The sequence below is a fragment of the Myiozetetes cayanensis genome, unplaced genomic scaffold, assembly GCF_022539395.1.
Source record: "Myiozetetes cayanensis isolate MyiCay16 unplaced genomic scaffold, myiCay2020 scf7, whole genome shotgun sequence".
Taxonomy (NCBI): domain Eukaryota; kingdom Metazoa; phylum Chordata; class Aves; order Passeriformes; family Tyrannidae; genus Myiozetetes; species Myiozetetes cayanensis.
Window position 1 is genome coordinate 45,701,784 of NW_026087964.1, and position 22,800 is coordinate 45,724,583.

The following is a 22,800-nucleotide window of genomic DNA, read 5'->3' on the forward strand; positions in this document are numbered from 1 at the left end:
TTATAGTCTGAAAATAAATGGATTTCTTGATTTAATTAAGTGGGAAGAAGCCCAATGTCTATCTTTTGGGACCTAAAAAGACACTTCCTCCCAGACAAACTAAAAAATCCTGGTGTTTTGAATATTACGTGCTCCTCTCATAAACAGATTTCCACCCCCTCTACACTTATCCTCTCTCACCCCTTCTTCCTCCAAAAAAAAAAGCTATCTTAAGTTCTGACACTTTCCTTATAGAGAGAAGCTGGAACGAAAAACTTATGACTTCAACACTTGCCCACATTTCAAAAGCTGAAATACTGAGACTTAAGGGAACTGGGTACTTTACATTAAAGTTCTACACAACTTTTTCAAGTTACAATTTTTTGACAGATGGTTAAGTATTTTCAATCCTTTATTTACACAATATTAGCGCATTAAGAATAAAATTATATTAATGTAACTAATTCAGAAAAATTCAACAACAAACGCAACCAGCTTTAAAAAGCTGGTTTATGTGCTTTAATGATGAGGTCACCTTGGCATACCTGGTTTCACCATTTTCCTGAATACCTACTTACCAGGAAAACCTTCAAAAGTGATTCTGTCCCCAGGTACTGCTCCAGGTGGGGGTGCTAGAATTTCCACCTTTTCTGGGGAGCTGGCACACATCACCATTGCTTGAGATACTATTCCTCTCATTTTTGCAGGCTTCAAGTTACAGAGTAGTATTGCCATCCGATTCTGCATCTTGGGGGAGGAAAACGGAAGGATATGATTACCTAAGATGCCACATGCTTCTGGGGACTTCCATTATTTCATTATAACAAAAGAATGAAGAGATTTTAACGTGACATGAGAAGCATGAGAAAAGCATGTACCAACAGTTTCATAATTTTAATGCCTGGACACCAGTAACAAATAACACTTAAATCACCTAAGAGTTGGCCAGTGAATAATGGAGTAAATGATGAAATGTGGCATACTTATCATGTAAATATAAAATATGCAATTCAGAAATCCAAAAACCAGGTGAAGCATTTCACCTGCATTCCATCTTTACTCATTCTAGACCTCCATTTCAGTCTGCTTTCAATATAGCAATATTAATCAAACAATTTCTATTTAATAAAATCGAAAGAACAAAATTGCTCTACAAATTAGGCTAGCTCAGAGGTAAAAATTTCAAATTGTCTACTGGAAGTGTATAGCTATTTTACATAATAATGGCCAGTCTTCGCGAGCGAAGATCCGGGGAAGGTCTTTCCACCTTCCAGCCTGCGCATTGGATTTTTTAGGTGAGACACAGTGTGCGCGGAACTGAGCCCACCCTTTAATCCTAAGGTTCATCTGCCGGGGCCAAGCGAGCTTGGACGGTGGCAGCGAGGTCCTTAGGACGTAGGTGGGTTGCCTTTAAGGGCTAACGAGCCCCACCTGCCCGGGAGTGGCCCTGACCGGGAATCGAACCCGGGTCTCCGCGGTGATAGCGCGGCGCCTTTACCACTAGACCACCAGGGGCTCCCAGCTATTTTACATAATGAGCTCACTTACATATTAAATTTTATCTTATTTAATCCAAAAGCTTTGAAATTTTTTTTTTAACTGAAAATAGCTGTATATAGTGTGCATTGCAATTTGTTAGAGCAAGCCTGTAAAATAAGTTTCTCTCTTCGTTGTTTTATATTAATAAAAATTATAATAGTAAATGAGAGAAATTATACTTTGCCACACTTTAGACTACAAAACAAACCACTCTTTCAAGCTCACTAAAAATGAAACCCTGAACTTTCTTAAGAGATAAAGTAAGGATGTATTAACTCCCATGCTGCTAGTGTACATTATTTTTACTATTTCATATTTCTAGATTTTGGTCTTTGTGCATTACAATACAAACTTGGAACAAATACTGCAGGATTAATAATTAATAAAACTCATGCAGTATTTAAAAAGTTTGATCATATATTTTCCAAGCAGAACACTTGAAAAAGCAAAAATATAGGTAACCCAAATGAAGCAGTTATAAGGAAAAGTTGATTTTGCATAAGAATTCCAAGGCAGCAGCCCATTGACTGAAAATATTTCAGAGTTATTGCTATGGATATGAATAGCCCAAAACAAGAAACAGCTGTAACATGTCAGTGACTTAAATGCAAATCGTAGCATTATTTAGCACTGAATAATAATCAGTAAATGGATATATATAATAAAAGAAGGAAGATTTCTGCATTTGGTATTCATCTTTTGTTTTGATTAATTGAAAAAAATTCTGGACTTCAGAACATTGCTTTTTTATTACAGATTATACAACTGACAAAATCAGACTGCATTAATGCAGAAATGGACATCATCATCTTTATCAAATTAACAGAAAACAAAAATAGCACCCCATCATTCCTTTCTCTCCTTTCTATCATAATGGCCCAAATGTTTATATATACTGCATGAACTTTCTGTATGAAAAGATTCCTATTCTAAAATAAACAAGTATTTATGAACATTTCAAACACTCATTATTCCATCAATTTTACTTGGAAGTATCTTCAAATGCTTTTGAAAAACTGCTCTAATACTAAGGTATATATGCGTTGATTTCACAAATAAATGGGAAGAAAACCCAAAAGGTAAAATAACTATTTTTATAAAACAAAAAGAAAAATCCACCCCAAGATGTTAATCTGAAACTAGAACACTAATTTTGAGCTTGTTTTTCTTTTCCCTTTTATTATAAATGGCTCGGTTTTTAAAATTTCTTCAGATACGTGACAATACCCAAAGTATAGAAGCAAAAAAATAACTAGACCTAAACAAATGCTTCCTAGCAATGCAAAAGTTTTTAGTTTGGGTTTTGGGGTTTTTTTTAACAGATTGTGCTAGTTTTATAGAAGGAACTTACCTGTAATGTTTCTAGAAAATAGGGCGTCAGTTACAATAGCAGACTTTTTTTATTTGTGCATAATAAGCAAAAGAATTTTTGTTTATGAACTACCAAGGAAACTAATGCTCAGGTATCATTCCACCTGCATTGCTCTTACAAGATTTTTTGTAGATGGTAAATAAAACCCTGAAATTTGTCAGCTACTAAGAGTCAGATCCAGTTATTCTACTGAATTCTACTGGTCACTCTCTGTAACCCCACAGAGTAACAAAACAAAATCTATCTTTCCAAAAGTAACTGCAAAAATAAATTGGGTAGTTTCCTGACTGATAAGACTGAGTAGAAAGAAAAGAAAGAAACAAAAAAGGGAAGAAACCTGACTCCCTTTCCCGGTACATGGTAAGTTCTACCAGAAATACAGGGTGCTACTGAAAAGTAGCTGATAAATAGTAAGCGTATACTTTGTTCTGCATATGTTGAGTGAAGCAAATTCTCGTTAAGAACACCAGGACAAATCTCTACACTCAAAAGGACACAAACAGAGGGCAGTCATGTCCACAAGGAACTGATAAGACCCTGGCATCTCCAGAGATCTTTGATACATAAATGAGCTGAGAATATGCAAAAGCAATGCACATGTAATATCCTTGAAACACAACCTCCGATGGCCTTTCCAAGAGTCAATAATTTTATTTCAGAATTCCAGGAACTTCAAAACTGACAACTCAACTAGTGAGAAACTGATTTAGTTTCAGGAAAAATGTGAGGTGGTACAGTTGTTGGACACATAGGTACTCCATATTCCGAATGAAACAATGTATTTTCCCAACATGCTGGCAGAATCAAGAGGGATGAAGGAGAGGAAATAAAGCAAAGAAAGTAAAATGAGGAAAAGTTAACCCCGAAGTTTACCATACAGAAAAGCCAAGGCCTTATAGTTGAAGCACAAGTGTTAAACTGTTCTTTTTTTTAGATAACCGTTGAAGTTACCTGTAAAACTGACCATCAGCTAAATGTATTTCAATATAAGATCCCATGACAGACTGCAATGGCTAGTGAATACAAGTTAAAACCAACATGATGATTGCTTTAAAACCAGAGCAAGTTGAAATGCCAACAGCAACAAAAAGCCATCCTCAATTTATTGCATGTTTCTCTGGATCTTAAGTTCACGAGCAAACACAAGTCACGAGTCTGGTGACAGGTATTTGTATTTGCTTCATATCTGAAAAGGAACAGTAGAATTTAATAGAGCCTTGAAGCTTAATGCTACAAAAGCAGAGGACAAAAAGTGGTTTTAAGAAAGGTGTCTTACATTGCACAGAATGTGTCAATAAGTTTACAGTCATGATTTAGGCATTGTTCTTCAGAATTTCTAGAAAAAGGTTTTCTTTGCAAACTAGACCAAGAAAATTAGAAGATCAGGAGTATCTATAAAGAGTATTATCACCTTTCTATCTAAGAAAAAGAAACAAATTCCAGTACTTGATAATTCCTGCGTGGACAATGCAAATAATGATCTAGAAAGAAAAAAATTCAAGCCATCTAAGTGGAAAAAAGGAGTTATCGTTATAAAAATCAGACAATATAGTTCATAACTGATATAATTGTAATGTATCCTACTGCAATGAATGGCCACAGAATGTTTCTGGAGGCTAATAGGGGCCTTTTCTCTTCTTGCTAGTTTAAGATACATGTCCTGCATTCTTGTCCTTCAATTCTGATCACTGAGATGAAGTTCCCTTAGATTAAAAGGGATTTTAGGAGGTTTCAAAAAGTGACTCTTGAGAATTGTCTGCATTTCAAGAATGATTGCCTGACACAGGTTCTGACACCAGGAACACACAGAGATCCACTTCAAAAAGCCAATTGCAGTGGCAGAAGAGCTGTCAATTCCTACTGATATTTCAGAATGTTCTCCAATTGTCCCCAGCTGCTGCTTTTTCGAGCTCAGCATTGGCATGGGCCATCTCATGCCAATATCCTTCCATACACCTTATTGATGACGCATCTGTACACGAGACTTAAGGGCGCAACTGCTGACGCAGCTTCAGCACCATGTGAACAAAACCACAGCATATCACATGTACAGTGGGCATGCAAGAGGTTTTAATACCCATAATAACTTGCACTGCATACTGAAATGTTAGTTAAGATACATACTGTGCTTCCTAACCAAAAGTAACATCAGATGATACAAATACTACAGCCTCAAACATTGCTAAACTACCACATCAAACAATGAAATCATGAACAGATGAATTTTTTGTGAATTATAGCTACAGTGCTTGATCTGATGGATACATTTTGATTTAAATATATGGCAGTAGACACATGCCAGGCCTTCACATTTTTGAACACTTCAAAAAACACAAAAAGATGGAATCTTGCCCCTAAGAATTTACTGTCTTAATAGAGACTTGCCAAAACTAAAAACAGACACGCAAACAAAGTGTTCTCAAAGAACATGCAAGGGTGATCCCTAATTCTCTGTTAATGAGTACTTCAGATTATTTTTCCAAACAGAAAGAAGGTTACAGAGAAAAGACACTGCCATTAAAATTTTTTATTTCTACACACTTTCTTGAAAGTGGACTGCTGAAAACGAGCAGTTTCAAATTTTGCCCACTGCGTATCAGTAACTGGACGCTATCAGGTGATCAGTGCACAGTAGTTACAGTATTATTTTACTGTTATATTTTTTTAGGTTCAGGAATTTTCTGTAGCATAAAAACAACCATCACAATTTTAATTGCCTCCTACATTTGCAGTTTTATCATGGAGACAGGGAGTGAATAGGGATTGAAAACACATTTGAGAAAGTGTAGCTTTTCCACACTAAGATCAATTCCTTCATGACCCATTTTGCAGTTGCCCTACACAACATCGTTTTAAATGCCAAGCTTGCATTTGAATTTAGAAGCAGCCTTCAGTCAATTCCTCCCACCCCTAGAAGAGGTGTGAAAGGAAGATTTAATCTTGAAGCCTTAGGTTGTTCACAAGGCATCTATAAAACATGCCCGTCAAACACAAAAGTGTATCAACTAAAAAGAGCACAGAGGCAGATTCTATTCTGCACAAGGAAGTAAAAATATACATTTCGTATTCCACTGTTGTTTAAGCTACTCATTGCCAGCTAAGTCAAATTTACATGCTCTTTGCTTTACTTCATGCCAAATATTTCAACAGGCTATAAAAAGAATTGGAAGGCAAAGGTTTCAAAAGTTTGGATCATAGCAAAAAAAAGTTATTATGATTTCTCTGCTACATAGTAGGAAACCTAAAGGGAAAGTCACATCTGTTTGGTTTAGGAGCCCACTGCATACCAGTGGTGGAGGAATCAGAATAAGATCCCAGGATAGAAACACTGCAAGCAGAAAGGAACTGATTTGGGGTAAGGGTACTTCTCTGTTTTCTGGTAAAAGTTGTTAAGCATTACTTCCATCTGCATTTTATTTTTGTTTTCATGACCGTATTAATCTTTTAGCAGAATGAAAACCTATCCTAAAAACAGATGAAGTTCTTCAGATACCTTAGGAAAGGAAAAGCTATCAGTGAATAATTTAATCAATACCTTTTCCAGAGGAACATGCTTCACTAAACCACTGATAACAGTCCTTGGGCTTCCTTCACCAACATCCACTTGTTCAACATACAGAGTGTCTGCATCCGGATGCTTTTCAGCAGTGATAATGCAGCCAACACGAAGATCCAGACGAGAAACATCTACAGGTTTCACATCACTACTTCCAGCAGCTGGCTGCTGTTTCTTCTCCTTCTTTTCACCTATTAAAGAAAGTTTTGTTCATGATATAAAAATTTTAAAAAGTACAACTAACGTACATGACTCTTGCAAGGGAAAAGTGAGCTACAGCCTCAGAAATAAGCAAAATTACAAAATTCTTTTGTGTAAAACACAAAGAAGAGTAAAGAGATAGCACCTCTATTACCAATTTCCAGTGGTGAATTGTCATACACACTTCAATTTCCATTGTTACCCCAAGTAATTAGCACCTCAGGACAGAGGTATTTTCCTGTTTGTAAAGTGAAGTCATCCTGAACTTAAGTGTAGTTAACACATATGTAAGTGACACTTTGCCAAAGGCCATATCAAAAACCTGATAGTCTTGTTTTAATAATCAGCAATTATCAGTAAGCACTTCCACGGTGTTTCACCAGCAAAGGGAAACCAGACAATTAAAACTCATCAGGTTAAAAGTGCTTAACAGCATTTTTTCACAGTCAAGAGCTGTGAAGTCACTTCAACTGCACAGTCACAATACAGCTCTTCAAGATTACCTTAGCTACCATTCTTCATTTCCCAAATATAGTAGTATGTGAAAATTCTCATGGCTTATAAGGTTGCCCTGACATGGAGTCTTCACTCATGATCATCACCCCTACACACCGTATAGTACAAAATAACAGTGAAGCAGCACTGCCATACTCAGCTGCCTATTTAGATATTCCTTTCAAGGTGAGCAAGTGACATCTGGTTTATACATATGCACGTAAGGAAGTATGTAAACTTCCTGTTTAGAAGACATTCAAGATTTGTTTAACAACTATAATCTCTGGGAGATTAAGAAATGTCTAAAATGTGCTTTAAAAAGTATATTCTGTTATTCTTTCATCCAAGATAGCTTTCACATATTAAAATGTGAACTCCCTACTTTAGGGAGCAAGAAAGGGAAAGTGGAAACAGTACCAATTTGATTCATTCATCCTTGTTCTAATACAGGCTTGAAATAAAATAATGCATTCAATATTAAAAAGGCAGGTTTTTTTAATATAAGCAACAGCTCTTCAAAAATATTTCGGTTCATATATCATGAATGACAAGCTCAAGTGTTTAGAACTGGTCATTTTTAATGTAATTGATTTTATTGATATAGCTGTCAATCATATATACAATAATTAAAGAGAAACTCATGGGGAAAAAAAAATTAAAATAATTAATATACTATCTAAGGTAGTTTGAAAACCTGCTAATTTTAACATTGGTATCATTCCTCACTGTTCTCTGTGACGTTTCTCTAAATGAGAAATGAAGTCTGTCGTCAAATAAGGAAAAGAGAACACAGCAAATGTGTACATGGCTGTATGGGTTTCCGTGGCTGGGTTTTGGTAGCGGGGGGTTACAAGGGTGGTTTCTGTTAGAAGCAGCAAGAAGCTTCCCCTGTCTGGTGGAGCCAATGCCAGCCAGCTCCAGGACAGGATTCCTGCTGCTGGTCAAGGCCGAGCCATCCACAAATGATAGTAATGCCTCTGTGATAACGTATTTAAGAACTGAAAGTTATTGTACAGAAGAATTCCAGCCAGGGAACAGCAGAGTGTGAACATGGGAACAACAATGCAGATACCAAGGTCAGTGCAGAAAGAGGGACAGGAGGTGCTCCAGGTGCCAGAGCTGAGGTTCCCCTGCAGCCTGTGGTGCAGACCATGGTGGAGCAGCTGTGCCTGCAGCCCATGGAGGACCATCGGGGTGCAGAGACCCCCCTGCAGCCCATGGAGAAGCCCATCTTGGAGCAGGTGGATGCATGAAGGAGGCTGTGACTGCTTCTGGAGGAAGCAGAAGGGTCCTGCTGGAAACCTGCAGCCCATGGACAGAGGAGCCCACGCTGGAGCAGGTTTTTCCTGGGTAAGACTTGTGGCCCCTGTGGGGGACCCACACTGGTACAGCTCATTGGTGAAGGACTGCACTCCATGGAAGAGTGACCCACGGGACAGGAGTCTTGTGAAGAACCGAGGGGTGGACTCCTGCTGGAGAGGTCCATCAAGGACTGTCTCCTGTGGGAGGGACCCCATGGGAGCAGGGGAAGGACTCCTCTCCCGCCAGCGGCAGAAACATCAACTGACTGTAACCCCCATTCCCCATCCCCCTGCACCGCTGGGGAGAGGAGGGAAAACATGGGAGGAAGAAGGGTTGGGGGGAAGGTGTTTTTAAGATTATTTTACTTCTCACTCTTTTGCTCTAGCACTGTCAGTAATAAATTCAATTAACATCCCTACTTTGAGTCTGTTTTGCCCATGATGGTGATCAGCAAGTGACCTCTACCAGCTCTTAACTCATGAATCCTTGGCCATTTTTTTTTTTCTCCTCTGTCCAGTTTCAGACAGGAGAGAAAGAGAGGCTTTAGTGGGTACCTGGCATCCAGCCAGGGTCAACCCACTACAGTGGCATATATATAAAGATACATAGAAAACATCCATTTCAAAGCCACAGGCTAAGGAGAAAAATGCACTCCTCTGGCCAGTGTTGGAGTCAGTCCAGAATCAATATCCAGAGAAGTCGTACAGATGAGCTTTGCAAAAAGTGGAACAAAGAATATGAGAATAACCAGAGAAGAAACAGATGAGATAGGTGACAGAAAGCAAAGGGATTTGTGATATTACATCACTTCATCAATTTCAAGACTAAAAACCAAATTTTACATATTGGTTACTTCAATTGTTAAATACTATACCTACAACAGATGCTGAACTCCACAGAAATAGCCTGTTCAGGGCTACTATTTAATGTTCATGCTGTATTTCACCTTTTTCCAAATAGTCACTGGAAGGAAAATGTCAAACAGATCGCTTTCCATATTTAAGTCACTGTATTTCTCTTCATCATATAAAAGGAAGTTTTATTTTTAATTACCAACTCAATACTTGTAGCCACTGAATACTTAAGGAAAACAGTTAATTGTCTGACATGACACGTGGTCTCTGCTTTTATGTTTACAGCTTTTTAGAATATTGTGTCTCTGGAATATTATGTGCCAAAGGCTGCAGTGCATCGAAAAATATAAAATAGCTTATTAGGCTATGAACAGCTCACCAGAATAACAAGATGTTCAATGCACTATCAGCATAAGAGCCAAATTCTGAAAAGCTGTACAAATCTATTCATAGCAAATCGATAATAATTCGCACAGAGAATGATTGCAAAACATGAGTTTAAGATACAAGATACACTTGTAAAAAAGTACTGTCCAACAGACATGCCTTGTTTTTGGTTGTTGCTGATTTTTTTTTAAATAAGAAAGTTCAGTCACATTAAACAACATTTGCCATGTATCCCATTTAAGGAAGAATCTGTAGCTTACGAGGCAGCCTTCATTAAGTTCAAGTACTTTCAAGATTTAAGAGCTACCCTGTGACTTATCCTACTGTAGCTGTATGAAAAGGTTTTTTTCCATGCCCAAAATGATGTAAAAGCATTTGTATGAATTAAATACTTTAACTGTCTATCACAGATAAGAAAAGTGAAGTACCTTTTTTTTCTACTTTTTCTTTCTTTTTCTTTTCTTCATCTTCACCTTTAATTTGATCTTTGGAACCAGGAGATGATACAACTGCTGTAGGTTGTGGAACATCATTTGAAAATGAAGCTGTTGAAACGGTTGTACCAGGAGGAACTGCAATCTGCTTTACTAAAATTAAAAAACCACAAAAGTTCACTAAAAAGTTTACTTAAAATTTTACTTAAAATACCTAAACCAAAACTGCTGAGTAGTGAAGCACATTACAAAACACATTTCTATGTGATCAGTTAAGAACAAAGTGTTAGACTACAATTTTTTAAAAGGGAAAAAGTGCTAAACATAAGAAAACGTGTAAGTAAAGACCACCTCTTTTTGTAGTTTATTTCAGCATCCAGTTATCTTTGCTACCAATTCCCTATTTCCCATTTGTGTCTGTCTAGTTTCAGTTTATAGCTACCAGCTCTTGTCATACTAGAGACTATTCCATAAATGAGTTATGCATAAAATGACTTTTATATTGTATTCAGATCATTTCTCAACTCTTTTTTCTGATTAACTTCAGAAACTGAGCCTGAATAATCACATCCTAAGAAATTACCTCCAGCCCTAACAGGATCTGTCGATTTCTCACTTCCCTTCCCTAAATTCTCCACATTACCTTCCTAGCTCTTTTTAAACTGCTGACATAGAATTCTGGACACCACCTCACAATCAGTCGTACCAGATGAAAGTGTAAGAATCACCCCTCTTCTATAGTCTGCTTTTCAAGAATCTCACTAAGGTTTTTTACCTCATGATTGTGCTGGGTAAACATCACTCGTGCACTAGACAGTATCATCAAGGCTCCTTTTCCCAAGAAAGGATAGATTAGATGATTTTTTGAAGTTCCTTTCAACTCAGGCTGTTCTATGACTAATGACTGTTTGACAAATCCTTCTAGTGTCAATATTTTACAGTTCTCCATTCCACATACATGTTTCTCTTTGCATTTCAGAGATTTATTAACTTTTCTGAAGAACTGTACTTTGTTGATGCTTGCTCTCTTCAACACTAAAGTGATTTGCACAAATTATATTCTTCTAAACAACTTCCTAAAATCATTTGAGTATGAGATTTGTTGTACGAACAACCACTTGCTTGTGAGCTGTAGAAAGACTCTGTTTCTCAGAGAATGCTAGCATCCAGCTACATTGGATACTATCTCAAACAATTTACAGTACTGACAGCCTGGATAAAAATAGCAATAGCTGTTGAAGGCAAAAGAGACTTTTTTGGAAATAATTTTTTTAAAGACAACACAGTGATCTGAAACACTTCAGTTTTTTGGGGTTTTTTCTCTTTTCTTTTTTAATATGAAATATATAAGATGGTGCAAGCTGAACAGAACTACACAGAGGAGTGTAAGGAATGAAAAGGTCCAACTGAAGGTTAGTCTTACTAAAGTATGGAATTATAAAGTCAAAACACATTGTCTCGAATTTTACAGTACCGCAGTTTTTCTACTAAGTCCCTGGCTAGCTGTACTTTGCATTGTGGCTTGATTTTCCACAGTGATTTTTCAGTTATGCTAGATTAAATACTCATAGTATCAAGAAGTCTTAGACATTCAGCAATTTCTAAGGTATCAAAAGGAGTCATTGTCATCAGTCAGATTCAGGGCTTATTATGAAAGGGACTGAACAAAAAAATACAAAGACCTAGTTCCACGTCTGATTAAATTTGGTGTTAGACCTTGTTAGACCTGTTAGACTTGCAATTTATTAAAATGTTGGAATGGGCATGGAACTTGCCATAGGTATGGAACCTAGGAAAATCCAGAATTTGTGACTAATGCCATAGAGTCACAGAGAAAGACAAAAATCAAGTAGAATTAAGATAGTTTTGATAGTTTTGCTAACTACACCTATGTTGTATGTGAATACGACTTTTTTCCCCACCTCCATTTCGAATTTCTGCCTGAATCAGCTCCTGTTTCAGCTCTTCAATTTCTTTCTTCAGTTTAGCATTTTCTACACGGAGCTTTTTCTCTTCGCGGAGAGATGCCTGCAAGACTAGAGTTGACACATTAAAATGACAGGTTTAAAGAAAAGTGAAACATAGTGAGCCAAATAGCAAAAAAGTGAAAACTTTCAAGGGGTTTGTCATCAGAAACACTTTGGAATGCTCTTCTTTGTTGTTGAAATAGCCATTTTTACAATACTTATGCAATCAAATTGCTTCACAGTAGATTATTTTCTCGGTACCCTAAACAGAATCACAAGAAAAAACTCCAAGAAACGTATTAGAAAAACCTTGAAGACGTTTGTAATATAGCACACCTTAATTCACTGATACAGTTAAGTACAAAATATCACAGTTGAAGGTGTGATACTCTTGAGAGAATCCCACAGTTGTGAAAAAGCAGTAATACATTCAGGATAGTGCATAGTCTCATAGTGTTCCAACTCCCTTTCTCCCTTCAAGTAGAGTCATGTCCCAACAAATTTTCATCATCTGTTTGTGTCATTAATTCTTCCTTATCCATATCTTTTATATTCCAGAATAGCAGCTTCAAAAAAGCCTCCAGAAATCACAAGATAGTGAAGTGGTGCTTCTATTACAAGGTTTATCTCTGAGAACTTGAAACACACTTAAAAGGCTGACAGCACCAATGTTCTCATTTTCTCCTAGGAGCATTTACTGTTAACCACCTGGTTAATAGGTTTACCATAGGAAAGGTAATTCCTTACTAGCTTTTTCCTTGAGCAGAGCAACTTGTTGCTTGAGGTACTCAATGACTTGATCAGCCTCTGCACCCTTCTGCTCCAGTCTGTTCAGCACTGCATTGTTGGCTGCCATCTTTACCAAAAAACGGGATAAAAACCTAGACAAACAAGAGATAGTCTAAAATTAATGACTTCTTAATGCAATAACACTGCCACCTCTTACCACGTGACGCAGTTCTCAAATCAGTCGCTGAATAAGAGAATTTGCTAAGTGAACAAGCTGGGCTCCCACTCCTAATGCAAAGCCCAAAGAAAAACAACGTTAATAGAATCTGATGTTTGACAGTTGCTTTCAAGCATTTTGGAAGAAAAACTATTTTTCTTCCCAGGTGCAGAAAAAAGATTGGACAGAAGAACAGTGTATCCTGGTTTTAGCTGAAAAAATACATTAATCATATATTTATTCAGAATATACTGAATACTTCATACATTGTGGTTGTGCATATATTAACAAGTTATTGTTGATTTACTTTTAAGCAGAATTCATGAGTGTTTTTACATATCTCAGACTAAGACAATTTTTATTGCAGGTTTACACCTTCAGAGTTATTTTAGCAGCAATTTTGATTGTCTGATTTCGTATCCACTGAAACGGGAAGGGCCAACACACAAGTAAAAAAGAAGCAGGGAACACAAAAGCCCAGGAAGGGCAAGGGCACAAATAAATGCTGGCTAACCTTCTTTTGGGACGGGTTTAGGAAACCCACCTTTTGCTGGGTTTCTCTAACATTTCAGAAATTAGCTATGCCATGCATACGGTTACCAAATCTGGCCTACTTTCCTTCTCGGCAACATTTGTGTTTAAACATAAAAACTCAAATAGTAGCAACAGAATGATGAAATAGAGTTACAGCCAGAGTGCTTTTACCCTCCCACTCAGTACCTACATGAAGAAAAGAATTTGTACTAACAGCTGCCTCATCTGTAAATCAAGAAAACTGATTACAGGTGGGAAGAAAAGATCTGCACAAGCAACAGTGATTTAATTCTTGCGAGGTGATTTAATTCCTGTGAATTTGCCCACCAACTGCAACAAAGGGAAGAATTGGTAAGAAAATGGCAATCCAGATGCATGCATTGGCTCCTCAACTTTATCAAAGTCCAAAAATGCCTTTTCTCATATCAAGCTGGCAGAAAACTCCCCACTTTATTCCAAGATTATTCTAATACTATGATCTAAATCTGGTTTTAACGTACAAATATTCCTTGTTGGTATTTGCAACAAACCTCACGCTGAAGACAAAACAGATTCAGAAATAACAAAGGTGAACAGATACAATCACACTCATGCCAGTGTCAATATATTGCCTTTGGTGCATTCTAAGTATAAAATGTATGTTGATATCTGATCTTATATTATAAATAACTCTCCACAGCTACATATCTAAAAAAAAAATCTAAAAAAACCAATGCAACAGAAAGTAAACTACAGTTATTCAGGAAGAGAGTAATTAAAATTTCCCAAAGTAAAACTGACAAAGCCAGAGAGAGGCACAATAGTCAGATGATGCATGGGGCATCTCACTCTTGTAAATGGGCCATCTTACTCTGGCAAATGAGATTCATGAACCAACATGCTGCCTTTTTTTCAATGTAATACAATCAAAGCCTGTTTTACACATACTGTTTCACTTAAAGATGTAAGAGTATTACTGCCATCACACCTTCCAGTCATCCACAATAGATTCTTCTTTTAAAAGAAAGAAACTCTTATGGAGTAAAGTGCAGGAAAATCATCTCTCCAGGACAACTAAATTAATTTTTATATTCAAATTAATCTCTGCTAACAAGAAAATAATTTTGTTTTCAGGGGCAGACTGAAAATAGAGTTTTAAAAAGGAAAACAGTGATTCCAATAAGTTACTAATTTAGATGTCAGATGGAAACAGACACAAAACTATTATGGCACAACACAGCATAGTACAAAGCCTGGGATATTACTGTCTGCATACCAGTAAGATTTCTTGCAAGCTACAAATTCTCTCCCGGGAACACAATACTAACAGTGGAAACTTTGCCAACAACAACAAAAATGCTACTAAAACTTCAAAGTGAATAAAATTGGTACATTTTACAGATTCTAGCCAAGTTGGCTAATGAACTGAAGATCTGGAAATTAAGTTACATGATTACAATGGGTAGACATTTTCCCACTTGTCAAATAAATTTCTGCAAAGCCAGTATTGTAATAATAACACAAAGGAATAGGTATTTCCGATGATAATATAAAAAGGCAACAGGCTGAAATGAACCGCTGTACAAGCACAGGAACCCATACAGCGAAGTCATAAAACTGTACCTAAAAAGGACACATTTAAAAAAAAAAAAAGGAAAGAAAAAAAGGGTAAGACCCACCCTTTATTACAGAATACAAAACACATTAAAAATATTAGAACTGCAATAATCAAAGGCTGCATTCAATTTTTAAATTTTCTTTTTTAATCTTTCCCCTATGACCTTTGCCCTGTATTACCCTGAAATCCTCCCACTTCACACACACACAAAAAATCCTCAAACAACCAACTCTTATTGGTTGATACACAAACTAAAAATTGGAAAGAAATCAGAAATAATATAGTTCAAAAACCAGCCTCATATCTCATTACAGATCATTCTGACCTGTTCTGGAGAAAATGTCCCAAAGGTCGGCTGAAAGTAAAGTAACTTCATGCAATTGTGCCTAACTAGCTGCTTTCCCTTCAAAGGGAAAATGGCTTTGAAAAACAAGTAAAGAGTAGCTACATTCAGACCTTCTTCAAAGGATAACCTCCTGGAGTTACCTGGTTGCTTAGCTAAGGGAAACTTTTATCTCGAACCTCTGAGGACAACTGTGGTACCTGCAAGACAACTCAGAACTGCTCCAAAACCCACTTGCTCCACTCCATGGAACTCAATTTTCGAATGAAAGACTCAAGTCCTGCAGTTTATTCATTAGGTTACATATCAACACATAAAGGCTGTTTATTTTCTCATCATTCTACTTGCTGATTAAGAGAGGTGCCTATCTTTTTCAAATAGAAGGCACTGCCTCCTATAGTCTTCTAAGTAGCTGTAGTACCCTCACAGGAGAAAACAGGCATTATTCCACTTTGCTGCTCTAAAACTAGTATGGAGGTCCCCAAAGTGGCAAATTCCTTATAACAAATAAAGACTTCTCATATAGTACAAATTACTCTAAAATTTTAACATGTTTTACAAATACTGCTTTTTCAACATTGGCCTCAACCTTAGAATATATCCAGATCAAAAAGTGAATACACAAAAGACACTAAACATAAGCCTTGTTGTAACTTACTCATCAATATTAATATTCTGTTTTTAAAAGCAAGAAAAATCCAAACCTCCCATAAAATCAATGGCAAAATTTAAAACTTCAAACTCTAAAAATTAGTCTTGGAATCTATCCATAGTCTGGAAATGGAACCAATTAGTTTTCACTATTGGAAAAGAAATCACTAAATGAAAAAAAAACCCAAACCAAAAAAAAAAACCAAACCCAGAAACTGGAAGTCAATTGATTCACAAAACCTAAAATAATTAGCTCTGAGCATTCCTTTCTCCAGCTGGAAGTTTTAAAAAGCTCAGTACTTCCAAGTTCTCAGCTTTTTCTTGCAATGCTTTGCTAATGCCAAAAAAAAAAGTAAGATCATTAACTGCACAAGATCTAAGCTGCAGGCTGGTTAGTACGACCTGCTTGTAGAACTTACAGATCAACATGTTCTCCATGTGTGCATCAAGTGCTTCTGTGACAATGATGCAGCTACATTTCAGCACTGTCAATTTGGTAAGGTTTTGTGTCTTAGGTGACAGGGATTTTACGTTTTCGTTCTTTCTCACAGGCCTTAATGCAACATAACCAAATACCACCTATGTTTCAATTGGTCACCCAGAGCATGCGTTGAGACAAAAAGTTGCCAAGTTTTGTCTCAAATGATGTAAAATGGAAGAAAATCACCAGAAGTGCCTCCGTCTCCTGTTTTCGTCTTCCACATACACATAAAATCCTCCTCAATGAGAGGGTAAACTTTGACAGCTCGCCACCCATAAGAAGCATTCTGTGTTGCACAGTGCTCTGCTCTGCCCCATCATTGCTCTTCCCTCTGTGCTAGCTATGGAGGAATCAAGTATTCCTATGGCAAAGTCAGTCCTACTCATCTTTAACAAAGAGCAGACAACAGTCACAAAATGGCCCAGGAGGCATTCTCCTGTGAGGTGTATGTTTCTGCCACATTCATGAATGGCTGCCAACCAAGACCTAAGATTTATTTTCTCACTACAGGGGAAAATAAAAGTCTGCAAAAAGACACGTTTGCTTTTCAATTGAGATGATATGTTCAAATTAAAAGTTTGCCATTATGAAGCAAAATCAGTGGCTTATTCTAAAAGTTATTGACAACACAAAGGTAATTTCTCCAATGCTAACTAAAGTTCAGTCATCTAAGCTAGAGAAAAACATTTAATGGTAATTCCTCTTCCTAAGCTTTTGGTCTTAAGTCTCAAGCGGACCTGAAATTAAACTCTTTCTTCCTCCATGTGGTGAACTTGTATAGCAAAGTATTCCACTTTCTGTAAAAGACACAAAGTATCAACAATCGCTTTATTTCTTCAAGAACTGTGTTCAAACACTTCTATCTGAGCATCTTTTTCAAGTATGGTCATTTCTGGCAGAGAATCTTACAAAAACCCATAAATATAACAGAATGTGCCAGCTGTTTGCCAGATTCTGCTTTCTCTGCTTTGCGCTTCTGTGAACTGTCAGGATACAGTGAATCAGATTTGAGAATCTCACATCACACCTTTTTATTCTGCAGAGTAAGGAACAGTAGTTAGCAGATCAAAACAGAAGAAAACATATCGGAACTGTGTATTAGTAATAGTGCAGCTAGGCTATTGTTGTAATTTGTCCTGTCTTCTACTGCCTCAGAGAACTGAGATTCAGGCTTTAAAAATAAATTCTCTCCTAAAGGTTTCTCCTAACTTCTGATAAAGTATTCTAGACCTGATGCTGTCAACATCTCTGGATAAGATTGAGAATATCCAATTTGATGATTTCACATTTTTGGTAGAAAAACTTAAGGTCTAGTTTTCAAAACTATGAAAATTTAAACTATATTAAAAAACCACAAAAACAAAACCAAAACCAAACAAACAAACAAACCTAACCAAACACAATCCCAAAACATAGGAGAGCTATAACTGATTAGTTCTGAGATCAAGTCTTAGTTTTGACTTGATCATCTCCCTACTTCACTCTAACTAATGCAAAGAAGATCAGCAGCAGTCCTCAATTCATCATTAGGGAGGCCGTGGCCTAAACCATTTACAAATTTGCAATAATACAATTCTATTGTTAGGACATTCTGGAAATCAGGTATATGCAGTAAGTTTCATGCACTTATACCTGTCACTACTACAAAAGGTTGGGTATTTCACTGGGTTTTTACCTGTTACACATTGTAAAACACAATCATGGCTTTTACACGCAAATCTTCCTTCTCAGGAAACATGATTCTAAAAGATTAAGTGTTTCTAGGCTTCAACAGACAGAGAAGAATCAGATTTACCTATCAGAAATGCAGATTTACCTCAGTTTTATCTGTGGAAAAATATAACTCACAAAAGTAAATAAAGTAAAACATGAAGCTGTTCACAAACAGGTTTTAAAAAAATGTGCCTTTTAAATCTCTTTATATAAGGCTAAGGTATCAATAACAAGCAATATAACACTGAGAAAGAAAGTAGAGGTATCTTAGGCATTTAATACTTTTGCATTGCTTGAGATTACTCAATCATGATCAAAATCATACTTTCCTTGTTATAATAGAGAAAAAAAAAAAAGATATACTGCACCCCGTTACACTTAAATATAACTTCAAGCACATTGAAGAGACACACACATATCAGTTAAGATTTAACTACCAGTTCATGTGTCTTTCAGAATTAAGTATATTGTTAGCTCTGTAAGGGAAGAACGTAGGTTTCCTGAATCTCCCATTTTCAAATTTTACACGTTTCGAAATACAGGTTAAAGCCTCAAGCAAATATGCGTAAGTGCTCAAAATGTAAATGCTCACCTTGGTCCTTCTCCAAGTACAGCAAAGGATTGTATCAAAACATTAGCAAAATGTTTTTGGCAGAACAATGGCAAACACTTGAAAAGCAATGGCACCGAAAAAAAGCCAAAACCATACGAAAAAACAAAAAAAAAATCCCCCCTCCACTGAAACAAAAACAATCCCTCCAAAAATAAAAATGCAAACAAAGGTTAAAAACCCCACAACCCAGCAAATCAAACAAAAAATATAACTGTATTATCGTTTTCAAAGTTTGAGCAATACTGATGGAGTGCAGTACAAAAATCAAAATCTAGAAATCATTTTCAAATGAATCATCATGGAACCTGATTTTGAACCCACAGTACCAGACCAGTGATCCCCTACAAGGTACTAGAAATTAGTGCACAATAAGAGATCAAACGAAATTTTAACTACTACCTTTGTATTTTTCTAATGAAATAATGCCCTTTTTCATATGTGTAAAATGCAATTACAGCCTAAAATGTAAGAGGGTGTTGTAAAGTATGGCAATACTACTTTAGAGACTCACAACTGTAGAAAGACATTTCTCCCCAAATGTGATTGCAATAACTGAGACTTTAAACAGTTGAACAGCTTGATTGTTTTTTTCTTTTAGCTCTTAAAAATAATTTATCAAGTATTCATAATCTCTAAGCTTCTGTGTAGAAGGTATTGAAAGTAATTTGCTATGCAACAAACTAGTAGGCAAAATTCTACATTTCTGCCATATGTTATTTCAACTCACATCTTTGGCAATGAGAGGGTCAGAATAATCACTTTGCAAACTTTTAAACAACCAAAGTGTCTAACGCAGTCCATCCAAGTAGCAATGTCAGCTCTGTGGAATGATTTGCTAGCTCTGGAGACTACAGTCCAACCCTTCTGGCTGCCAGATAAATCAGGCTCAATCCCAGCTGCAGACAGGTCTTTTAGTAGTCCTAAGAGCCTACCCCTCCCTATTTTAAAGGGCTGTAAATAGTAAAAACACACAAAACTGAACTTTTTCATACTGAAAAACACTGCAGCATGAAAGAGATTTTTTAAACATGTGATGGAACATCATACAACAAAAGGCCCCTCTACTGGTACCAATTTTGAGACAGCAGAAGTTACTCAGTAATGACTATTTTTAAACATGAAGACAAGTCTGCCTTGAAAATGAACGATGTACCAAAGTTACAAGCAAGTCACAATGTTAATGAGACAGACAAAAATCAAATCTATGAGTAGCAATACATGAAGAAGTAAGCCAAGCATACATTTGAGTAAATAAGGTAGAAGCACGAAACTTTTACTTTAAAAATGACTTGCGGTAAAAGGAATGTCTTCGATCTGTATGGTAGAGATCATTAAAAACACAAGTCAGAAGTAAAAATTATCTTAGTATTTTGTTTTATTTGCATTTCAAGACATTAGCAGATGCCACAGCATATTAATTAACTGCATCATATCTTAACACACTACAGCTGCAATATTCAAAAGGTTAAGAGTTCTTGCAGCCTCATTCACATCCCTGATGTAAACTTATGCTAAATGTCTATTCAGGGAGAAGTTTCTACTAATGCTTTCCTCAGTCCAATTCTGATTCAACTTTGTACTCTTTCCCACCTCTAAGCAGATGCTCCAAGGACTAAACAAAGCAGAGGCATGACTACCCTTAAGGAGTTCTGTCCAGGTTATGGCAGCAGTCAGGCACTTGGATGTGGTCTGTGACAAAATGTATGCCTTAATTTATTAATCTGAGAAGTCTGCCCAGTAATTCAATAGACATAGATGGCTCACCATATGACTCAAGAAAAGCAACTTCAGTGTGCTGCTCCACTCAAGTCTCAACAGGTTACACACCCAGTACATCTGCCAGGTCCCCTGGAAGTTCCGTAGAGATTCATTTGCTTGTGCTTTGTAGTACGGTCTGCAATTTAAGTAGCAGCTCGTTTGCCAAAACAATTGGACAACCTGATCTATTTTTTCAGTAGTGTGTATATTTTGAATCCCACTACATTAGTATTTTAATAATACTATCAAAATCTTATGGTAAATGATCACCACATGCACAAGGTATTCTCACATAAATCCCACGATGAAAAAGATGCAACACCCATAATGTGCTGCCTCATTTCTTTGACCTTAATTACAGATTTCCAAACCCAGAATACATCACAGTTCTTTGGAACAGAAAGCTTACATCAAAAACTGACAGGGTTTTTTGTGGTGTCTTTTGTTGTTTGTTTTTCTTTTGTTTTGTTGGGTTTTTTTATAAATTTAAAAGCTTAAATTTCCAAACCATAGTGTATCCAGTTGTTATCACAATACATATATACATGTGTGTATGTACAAATCTAAACATATAAATATGTATATTAAAAAGTATCTGCTACTCATGTCTCAAAGTATGCTCATAAAACTTCCTTGAAAGGTGATGGACTTAACAATTACAGACACACACATATGCCTATAAATTCAGAAATTTAAGAGGACTCAGCTGCATCTGGACAAGTCTGCAAGGTCAGCATATGCCACAGGAACTCGAAGAATCTGTATTGTGGTTCATTCTCTAGGGTTTTACTGGGGAGTGAAAGCTTTAGATTACTGTTGTAACTAGAGAGTAAACTACTCATAAATCAGACAGAAGAATCAGAACTGCACTGAAATCTACCTGCTGCTGCCAAGTAGAACAGTTTCTTAGGTACTTTATTAATTTTTGCAACTTTATCCCAAGCAAAGTGAACATTAACACTTTGAACATTAACCTCCTTAATTTAGAACAAGTACCGCAGTTAAAAATAGGTAAAGAAAGTAAGAAATGTTTACACCCTCCCCCTTAAGACAGGTCTCAGTTAGGAACAAAAATATATTTTAAAAGTATCTCTCAAAATATAGTATTTTTCTTTTGGGTCTGTCAGGGTAGTAAGGATAATAACCCATTTCAAAGACCCTAGCTGCTAAAAAGACATTTTAAAAATATATTCTCCTTAGAAATTTGAAGAGTTTGGAAATAAGAATACCATTAAGCAATGTATTTTATGTCAGCAATAGTCTGCAAAATAATGGTGTTAGTTAGGTAGTTCACAGGAACATTGATCCCCCCATTCAATTTCAATTCATAATATTCTTCATGTCTGAAACCTGTCTACTGGTTATCTAACATAGTCCAACCGTGTTAAAGGATCTCGAAATTTACTACTTTTACATTAACATCAGGCTTTTTACATAAAAAAGTTGTATCTTGTAGAAAAGCTAGAGGAAAATGGGATTTAGCCACTCAGTTAAAGGAAGTGCTAAGGTTAAAAATAACCATTATTTATTCACAAAAGTATTCAGCAGACATCATGCAGATGTATTGTGAAAGAATCCGTGTTCTCCAACTTTAGACACATTAACAAATTGCTGGTATTTACTGACTTCTGCTATTCTTTATAAGGGCCAAATAAAATTTGAAGAAAAAACTGAAAAGGTGCATGTTTGTGTGCACGTGTCTGTGGGTAACCACTGCAAGAAAAATGGCAAACACCTCTTAATGGGGAGCAACAAAGCTGTCAAAGCCTTAAGGGGAAAAGCAGTCCTTGTCGAATTTTGAGTCTGCAACTGCAATCTTCTATAAAGATACTAACTAACCCTGAGCAGAGAAAATTATTTATTCAGCTGTGAACCAAAAAGTCAAAAAGTCTAAAGCTATGAAGCAAAAAGTCTTCCACTGCATATTCCTGACATCAGCCTCAAAACACAGGTCTTTCCTTTCATCACATACAGAGTGAAGAGACTTAAAATTCCTGGCAGACATCTCATCAACTTAGAAAAAATCTCCAGATATAGCTGTTGTTAGCTAACTACCTTTTGGACTCATATTTTAACTT

General features: G+C 36.5%; 1 protein-coding gene across 1 annotated transcript in view; it reads right to left on the minus strand.

Annotated features, from left to right (window-relative positions):
• AIMP1 (aminoacyl tRNA synthetase complex interacting multifunctional protein 1) overlaps positions 1 to 22,800 on the minus strand; it is a 38,363-nt gene that overhangs the window by 6,962 nt on the left and 8,601 nt on the right. Inside the window, exons 2-6 of the mRNA XM_050337641.1 lie at positions 12,834 to 12,967; positions 12,042 to 12,155; positions 10,114 to 10,272; positions 6,426 to 6,637; positions 558 to 726 (exon numbers count right to left, since the gene is read on the minus strand). Of these exons, the coding sequence (XP_050193598.1) occupies positions 558 to 726; positions 6,426 to 6,637; positions 10,114 to 10,272; positions 12,042 to 12,155; positions 12,834 to 12,967 (788 nt within the window). The remainder of the gene's footprint in view (positions 1 to 557; positions 727 to 6,425; positions 6,638 to 10,113; positions 10,273 to 12,041; positions 12,156 to 12,833; positions 12,968 to 22,800) is intronic.